The 9,130-nt window shown below is 39.1% G+C and overlaps 1 protein-coding gene across 5 annotated transcripts; it reads right to left on the minus strand.

Annotated features, from left to right (window-relative positions):
- Positions 1–977: 977 nt before the first annotated feature.
- Positions 978–8,594, minus strand: Tprkb (TP53RK binding protein). 5 transcript variants are annotated; one of them, XM_005385541.1, is made up of 6 exons: positions 8,424–8,594; positions 7,747–7,842; positions 4,587–4,769; positions 3,537–3,659; positions 1,782–1,958; positions 978–1,118 (listed from the first exon to the last, which is right to left on the minus strand). In XM_005385541.1, the coding sequence occupies exons 3-6, from the start codon at positions 4,725–4,727 to the stop codon at positions 1,032–1,034; spliced, it is 528 nt and encodes a 175-aa protein (XP_005385598.1). In that variant the 5' UTR covers positions 4,728–4,769; positions 7,747–7,842; positions 8,424–8,594; the 3' UTR covers positions 978–1,031. The 5 variants fall into 5 exon arrangements, with proteins under 5 accessions (XP_005385598.1, XP_005385601.1, XP_005385596.1 ...); XM_005385544.1 differs by lacking the exon at positions 7,747–7,842 and having other exon boundaries at positions 4,587–4,760; XM_005385539.1 differs by lacking the exon at positions 7,747–7,842.
- Between the last annotated feature and the right edge of the window lie 536 nt (positions 8,595–9,130).

The following is a 9,130-nucleotide window of genomic DNA, read 5'->3' on the forward strand; positions in this document are numbered from 1 at the left end:
GTCTCAAAAAACAAAGATAAGCAACACCTGTCACTTCTACATGGGTGCTTCTAGCCACTAATAAACTCACTATGCTCCCTCCAGTTATGCAGTGATACAGGAACACAAGCTGAAATAAAGTAGCTGGGTTACTAAGCCACTATGGTGAGTCTTCCTGCTGATTCATGCTGGCTCCGCAGAACAAGTAAGTCACAAATTTCTGCTATATTCATAAAATTAGCTTTAGGAACTGTTTGTCACTGCAGCCTAACTAACTCACAAATCCACAAACTACAGACCTTCAATCAGATCCTGCCCACAACTTGTTTTTGTATATCAAGGTTGACTGGGACCCAAACATGTCTTTATGTGTTGTCTGTGGCTTCTTAGGTACTTGTAGTTGAGGAGCTGCAGTGGATTATGGTCTGCAAAGAGGAAAATTCTGATGTGCTGTTTTTCACAGAAGAGCTCCAGTTTGCTGAGTCTTTTTTTTGTTTGTTTGTTTTGTTTTTTGAGACAAGGTCTCACTATACAGCCCAGGCTCCCTTGAGCCTTAGCCTCTTGAGCACTGGGATCACAGGTGGGCACCACTAGGCCCAGCGAGTTTGTCAAGTCTTGACCAAATCTACTTTGACTGACACAATCAAGAACATTGGTGACAAGAGAATCCAATCATTTATCAAACATGACTATACTAGCTGTGTGACCTTAAGTAAGTGACTTAATATTTCTATGAGTTTTTAGTTGCGCCCTGTAAAAAGTGGGGGTAAAAGCACCATCTACTTTGTAGGCCTACTGTGAGATAAATTTTTACACATAAAATACTGAGAAACAAAAGCCAGAAGCTTGGAAGGGGAGTGCTGGAGTAGGCAGAAGTAGGGGTGGGATGTGAACTGACGGATATAAAATTGCTAAGAATGTAGTGCAGTGTAAGCACTCAAAAATGGTTCCAATTTTTCCTCTAATTATATAAAAATATATTTGAACAGATATAGAAATATAGACATAATAAAAATGTTTAATACTGAAAATTTGTTAAAATTTCTAACATTTCACAAAACATCTTTTGTTGACATTCTACAAATGATGCCATCCAATAATGTCCCAATGCTTTCTTCTTGTGAAGACAGTTTATATACCTGTAATGAGACAAATAATACTTCTCTGACATATTCATGGACTACTAATTATTATTTTACCAACATTTATAAGTGAAATTTTCATTCAATTATTGGGTTAATGTATGAAATCATGAATCACGAATGTCATTAAAATATTCAAAGCAGATGAAAATTCATTACTTATCTCAAATATTTTCTTTAAAATGCAGTTATGAACATAAAAATGTTCTCTCTACATTAAAATGTATTTGTATCAATTTTAAAAGCATTCATCTAGATACTAATTTCATACTATAGCCAACATTCTAAACATACTACATAATCTTGAGAACTAAAGATATTCACCTTATAGTGGAGAATATTTTTATCAACACATTTCTAATTGTACTTTACACGTACCTCCTAGCTCTTCCTACCTCTAATTATTCTTAAATAATTTTAAAAATTAACATTTCTTAAAAGGCCAAACAAATAGGTGCATTTTTTGTTTGTTTGTTTGTTTAGTTTGAGTCAGGATCCCCTCTGTCATGCAGGCTGGCCTTGAACTCATGGAGATCCTCCTGCCTCAGCTTCAAAAGTGCTGGGAATATAGGCATGTGCCACCATGCCTACTTAGGTGCACTGTTGATCAATAAATCAGCATTATTCATCTGTCAACTCTAAAAATATAAATCTACAAACCTTTTTGACTTCTGAAATATTTGTTATTTCAGGAAGATTTTGCAGAGAAACCTGAAGACCTTCTACTTGAGATATTAGGTACTCTTGATTTATTTGCTTTTCCCCCTCTTCAACATAAACAATTAGAACTGATGTGTCATTTGCTGAGACACCAAACTTTTTCAAAGCTTCTGATATCTAAGGAAAAGGAAAAAAAAGAATAAACTAGATCCGAAACATCTCTCTGTGTGCCTCCTTCCTTAGTCAAGTGCTTCCTGTTTTTCATATCCTAGTTTTTCCCCTCCATAATCCCTTCCCAGCATCTACTGTTTTGGCCTCTAAAGTTTTGCCTGCTTAAAGCTGCACCTTGCCCCTGCAAAGTCAAGATCACACTTCTTGGGGCTGGGGATTTAGCTCAGCGGCAAAGCGCCTGCCTGGCAAGTGCAAGGTCGTGAGTTCGGTTCCTGGTACCGGAGAAAAACCGAAAAACCAAAAAAAAAAAAAAAAGATCACACTTCTCCACATTGCACATAAAGAGACCTCCCTTCTGGCCCAACTGACCTCCCACCCATATGCTCTGGCCAGTCTGGGGTCGGTCTGGGGCTGCCAGTGTTTCATACTCTTCTGCTTATGCTTACACTTTGTCCTCTGTCCCTTCCCCCTTTCTAGGCCTGGCTGCCGAAGCCACACTTGAGGGCCCAGGGCCACCGCCACCACCACAGCCTCCTCCCTCCTGTGCATTCACACTCCCATGGTGTCATTTAACTTAGAGCAGCTTAACTTTTGTCTTTTTTTATCTGCCTCTCCTTAGAAATATATTTTCTTCTTTTGCGTCTATAACTAGAACTGGAACAGGAATATTGTCCTGAATTATTTCAAAATATCTCTATGAAACAATCATGACCTGGTAAATTTTATTACAGGTACTGGGGACTTTTATTACTATGCTGAGATAACTGCATTTTAAAACTTCACAATCATCTCTATTTTAACCAAACCATAAGATTCCTAATTTTCTCTTGATGATACCAGTATCTGGTTGTGCTAGTAATAGTACTAGTAATACTGAAACCCACCAGCAATAAGTCATTTTTTTCATGTCTTACATGCATGAAGAATGTTATTAGCTCAAGAATGTTTATTAAGAAAAGTATCCCTACAAGTATTTCAAACCATGAGGGGCCAGGGATATAGCTCAGCAGCACAAGCACTTGCCTGGCAAGCGCAAGGTCATGAGTTCAATTCCCACTACAAAAAAAAAAAAAAAAAAACAACAAAGAAACCAACCATGAAATCTTCCTGTGCACTTGGTATGTGAGTGAGCATGGATTCAAGACTGCTCTAGGAACCATAAAGTTCCTGGAACTGTATATGAAAAAGCCATGTACCATTCCCTCAAGGAGTTTACAGGAGAGTGAAAGACATACATCAATGTAGAAAATGTCTATGCCTAATTTTTATCATTTGGATTTCTGTCAATCTCTTAAGCAAAAATACTTGAGAGATCTTCCTGACCTTACATGGTAAGAAGGGCAGGTAAAATTAGCTTTATTTAATTTAACCAAACTTTTGCTTTACTCAGACAGAAACTGACTCCAAAGCTTATTTGTCTACATAGTGCTAAACCTCAATCTCAGGGCAGAGCTCTCTTTGTGATTATTTTAGTTTATTACTAGCAACTGCTTTCCCAGAATTTAACCTCCACCCCAACATTAGAGAAGACATATGTTATTATGACAAAGTCAACAGAAATAAAGTCAGTAAGCTCCACATTACGTTGTTATTTGGGGACAGGTTGAAAATAATTTCAGTATATAGAGTTCGTGTCTTCATTCTTCCCAGTTTGTAGAGGTGAACTGCTTTGTTTGCTGCCACAAGTATCTGAAATGGGTCAACAATCTACCAAAGAGAATATAAATAATTACAAGGGAGAAAAAAAAGATTACACGGGGAGAATTTGAGAGAATCTAAAGATATACTCCTATCTTACGGTAGCTTTGGTATGTAGTTGTTTTACTTCATCAGACTCATATGCAATATATTTTCAAAATTATAATCTGAAGGTCCAGGTAGTTAAAAAAAAAAGTCAGACTCTTAAAGCTTCAAGGAACTTAAACAGTAGAAAGATTTTAAAATAACATTATTGTGGACTAATATGGGAAATGCTATAGTCTAACATTTCACCTGTATTGTCTTTAGTGCTCAAATTAGTCAATGAATTCAGTATTATTCACATGTAAAAGATGAAGTCCTTGAGAGGTAAACCACATGTAGGTTAAGTCCCAGCTCCGTCACTTACCACCCTGAGAACTTGGGTAAGTTCCTAGTGTTTTATCTGTTAGGCCTAAAAGTAATAGTACTTACTTGGTGAGGCTGCTGAAGATGAGGTGAGTTAGGTTACATAAAGTACTAAGTACAATGCTACGGATAGTGTAAGCGCTATGTAAGTGTTTGCTCTAACTTACTCAGAGTCATAGTATGTGGCAAGTTGGATTAAGTCCCAAAGTGTGTGCTCTTAACCACTGGGCCATACCTTCTCAGACACTGTCTTGTTCAGAATCCTCATTTCACAGATGGGATGCTGGACAGCTGGGCATGTGCTAGATCACAACTGTGGTCAAAGCTACACCACGACCTTTTCTTTTCCTTAGGGCAGAGCCTGGCACTTCTGCTTCCATTCATTGTCAAATTCAAGGCTGGCTAAGTCTGACTTGGACAAGAACTTTTCACCTAAAGGTGGTAGCATTTTAGCCTAAACTACATCATGAGAAATTAACATTCTGAAAATTCCCTTAAGTTTCACTCAGTTCCATACTTCGTACTTACCACTGTAGGATTTATTAATGACCCGTCAATGCTGCCTTCCATGGCCTTTTTCCTCAAGTCTCCAGCATTTTTCACATCTTTAAATAACAGAAGGGTCACCCTACATTCTGGAAACAGGTCCAGCTGATGTGTTAACTGCATTTCATAGACAAACAGGATTCTGCTGCACCAAACCTAAAAAGACTAACAGATTTCTTTTGTTTAAAAGTTAACATTAGCTTAGCATTGTGGTGCAAGTCTGTAATCCTAGCACTTGGAAGGCTGAGCCTGGAGGTTCAAGGCCAGTCTGGGCTACATAGTGAGTTCAGGGCTGGCCCAGACAGAATAGCAAAACCCTGTCTCAAATAAAACAAAACAAAATAAAATACAAAATTTAACATTATCTCTTTAAAAAAAAATAGCTTTGCTAACAAGTGAAACTAATTGTTAGTATGAGCCAACAGAGCTGTTAAACTAGAAAAACCTATTCCCAAACACATGTGGCTTCCTCATGCTTTCTTCTTAACCCTGTTGAGGTGTTTCTAGTTCTTTTCCCATTGATGGGAAAGGGTCACAGGAGCTATCCGATCCTTTGTCTGTCCAGATGAGAGGCTCATACACATGACTGAGGGACTGCCTGCCCATCAGACAACCAGGAACAAAATATTAGGAAGTTGTGGAATATAGGCTAACTACGGTATTAATCAAACTTAGCTCTTTAACTTTCTGATCTCACTATTTTATTTCCATTTTAGCAGGACCTGGACACAAATATTAAGAAAATAATTGTAAAGGAGAGCATGGTGGCACTTAGAAAGCTGAGGCAAGGGGATTGCTGCAAGTTCAAGGCCATCCTGAACTACACAGCGAGACCCTGTCTCAACAACAACAAAAAAACTAACAAACAAAAAATAATTGCAAAGTATAAAGCATCACACTTGACCCAGACATTCACCCCATGCATGGGAGTTAGCAGAGAAAATACAATTGTTAAAAAAAATAATAATACTGGTCCTTTCTTAGACATAGTTTAGCAGAGAAGAACAGGTAGGCATAAAAGGGAAGAAGAGGGAGACAAAAGTATACAGAGACATAAAAGTACAGGGTAGGGATGTCACTCAGTGACAGAACTGCTGGCCTAGCATGCTGAAGGTCCTGGGCTCTATTCCCAGCACTGGGGATGGTGGGGGAAGGCAATATAAAAGGTAATCTGAATAAACAGAAAGAGGTAACTAGATATTTGAATGGAAAGCTGAGTACTCTAAAATCTGATTTTTGAAAACAACTTTAACTTTTTTTAGGGGGTCCTGGGCATTTAACCTAGGCCCTCACATGACAAGTGTGTGCTCTACCACCTAACTACAGTACATCCTTGGCCCCAAACAGTTAATAGTTTTTAAACAGTTAATACTTTAGTGGGGCCATTTTCTAAATTCATTTCATCCTTTTTCTCTGTAGGCTCCATTTCTAGGACTCTTTCTCAAAGAATTAATTCAAAATTTGGGTGTTATAATAAGACGTGCAGTATCTTAACAGTGAAAGGTTAAGAACCTATCTAGCCAATGACAGGATTAGTTATGATTAAACAATCATTAAAAACTGCACACTTAGTAAGGCTTGTTGGTACAGATCTATAATCCCAGCACTCTGAAAAACTGAGGCAGGAGGAACACAAGTTCATACCCAGTCTAAACAATTTAGTGACTTAGCAAGACCAGGTTCAAAATGAAATAAAAAGGGCAGGATATAGCTCAGCACAAAGGCCAAGGGTTCAGTGCCCAGAACTAAACACAGAACAAAAAACTGTACTGTTGATGATTTGTGAAAATAGCAGTAACATTAAACACTTTGATGGAAAACAAAACGAAATATGGTTGAATTTTAGGGTTTTTGAAAAGCTGCATATAAAGAAAAAAACTGAAAACAGCAAAAAGTTAAAAAGTTATCTCTGATTTGTTGGAATTGTATCTTAATATTTCTGTTGTGAAAAAGGAAAAAATAATATTTGTAAATATCCTGGAACACAGCAGTACAATCTTTAGTCATATTCATATCTAATTTAAAAAATGGATACCAAAAGTTATACTCAGTATAATACCAATTACACAAAAAGATACACAGGGAGAAAAAAAAGACTTGAAATACCTAAACAGTCATCTTGATTAATGACTAGATGGTTTTTTTCCCAAACTGGCAGAATTGAACTCAATGTCTTCACATGGAGTTACATCTGCCATTTTTTTTTTTTTTGAGACTGGGTCTTGCTAAGTTGGTAAAATGCCCGGGTCTGGGCTTGAATTTTCAATCCCCCTGCCTCAGCCTGCCAGAGTGCTGAGCCTATAGGCATGGACCACATGTCTGGCTTATTAGGTGATTTTTAATGTCTGGATTTAAAAAGAAAAATTCTCACTGGGCATGATGACACACATCTGTAGTTCCAGCATCCAGGAGGCTGAGGCAGGAAGATCACTGAGAATTTAAGGCCAGCCTGGCTACATAGTGAGACCTTCTCAAAACAAACAAAAACTCAAAATATTATTTTGTGGTGTATGTTGTGAATTTTCAACAGGGAACTCACAAAAAAACATGAGAACTTACAGTTAGGGAAGGAAAAAAAAATTGTCTATTCTTTTAACACAGAGGAAACATTAAAAACCTCAAAATAGTTAGTTCTTATTTAGTGTAATTCACTTACTTAGGCCAGAAAATTTAGAATCATTTTTGGATATTGTTATATGGCTTCTCCTCTGTGAAACTCATGTCGAAATTTAATTTCCATTATAAGATATTTAGAGATGGGAACAGGTGGGGCCTTGAAAAGGTGATTAGGACTGGGTCTTCATAAATGTACCAAAGGTTTATCTCCAGAGTGATTCATCTCTACAAGCCAATTTGACTAGATCATCTCCTTTGTCTCTTGTCATATGACACCCTATGCAGCCTCTCTTAGGCTGTATTCAGCAATGACACCACTAAATACTGCCCCTGGACCAGAACTGTTAGATAAAATTAATCACTTTTCTTTATAACTCACTCCATCTAAGATATTGTTATGAGCAACAGAAAATGGACTAATACATCTATCTTTCAAATTCCACATCTAATCCCCATAGTCTTGAATTTTTGACACCTAAATAGATTTTGATCCATCCGTTTCTTTCGCACACCCTCTACCACTTACTTCCCTTCTTCTATAGCAGTGGCCTCCTAAGAGTGGTGTCCTCACTGAAACCCCTGCCTTCCTGTCATCCAACTTCCACCCGCAGTCACAGTGATCCTTTCAAAACATAGATAAGACTGTTCACTTCTGCATTCTGAAAACAAAGCCCCAACTTCATGTCAAGTTGTCCCATCTCTAAGATCTGGGAGCTGCTTACCTCTTCTACCACAATCAGCTTCCAGTCACAAACCCACTGAACAGGTAGTTTCTCTTTTTCATGTCTTTTGCTGACTCATTCCTTCCTCCTGCCTTCGGGGTCCACTTACTAGAGCAATAAGAGCTCGGGGTTTGTACCTCTGTTATACCAGCTCCTTCTTAGTAGTGAGCACGTTAATCATGCGCCTATTCGTGCTGTTCTGTTTGAGACAGTGTCTCACTGTGTTATCTAGGCAGGCCTCGAACCCCTAGATTCACAGGCAAGCGACACGGCGCCCTATGGGCTTGTTAGTTTGTCTCCTTGCTAGACTATATTTCTTGGAACAGAGACGCTGTCATTTCCATGCCGCATTCCCAGGGCCAACCATGGTAGGCACGTGATAAACATCTGCTGAGGAAACACTGGTACTACTCCTAGAAAACTGTTAAAGCTACTGGGGTTGGAACTTCCCACACCTATCCACTCCTGCTACAAAACTCACAGTCCGCTGTCCGCCTGCAGGGACGATCTTCCCCTCGGAAACAAATCCCTTAACTTCCGGAAGTGGTGCCTAGTCCCCGCCCTCCGGAGCCCGTTTCCTGATTAGCCGGCTCGGGTCGCCCTGTCTTTCTAGTTTGTAGTCGCATTGGTCCATTCTCTTAACGTGCAAGTCTGAGACCTGTTAGCCGACGCAAAGAACCGGTGTTATTACATCACTTCCGGCGGAGGCGGAAAGGAGGCACCAGCCACCGTTGGAAGTCGAGGGCTTAACTTCCGTTGGGGCTATCGCGAGACGTCTGGACTCCTTCCTATATAAAGTGTTAAGATGAACTCTTACGTGGGTTTCCACTGCTCGAGATTCCACAGTTCACTGTAAGGACAAGCGGGACTCAGTTTGCTTCGTGCTTTCCCAGCAGTCAGTCAATTACGGAGGGTCATGGGCCGACTCTGCTCAGTGATTTGCTTCCGGGACAAACCGGAAAAATACAGGCATAAAGCCAGCCTATCTGGAGAAGGCTCCGAAATTTGATGTGTAATCTTTAGTATAAGCCTCCAAAAGGGTGGTGAAGAGGCTATAAAGTAATTTCCATTTTAATTATAGTTAGGGCTTCTCAATACTTTGCAGAGAGAATATAGCTGGTGCGTATGTGCTATGAAAAAAAAAAATGAGGGGTGATGCGATGTTGCTGGTGTAACTCCTCTAAATAG

This window comes from Chinchilla lanigera, unplaced genomic scaffold, assembly GCF_000276665.1.
Source record: "Chinchilla lanigera isolate Chin_1 unplaced genomic scaffold, ChiLan1.0 scaffold00023, whole genome shotgun sequence".
NCBI classification, from domain to species: domain Eukaryota; kingdom Metazoa; phylum Chordata; class Mammalia; order Rodentia; family Chinchillidae; genus Chinchilla; species Chinchilla lanigera.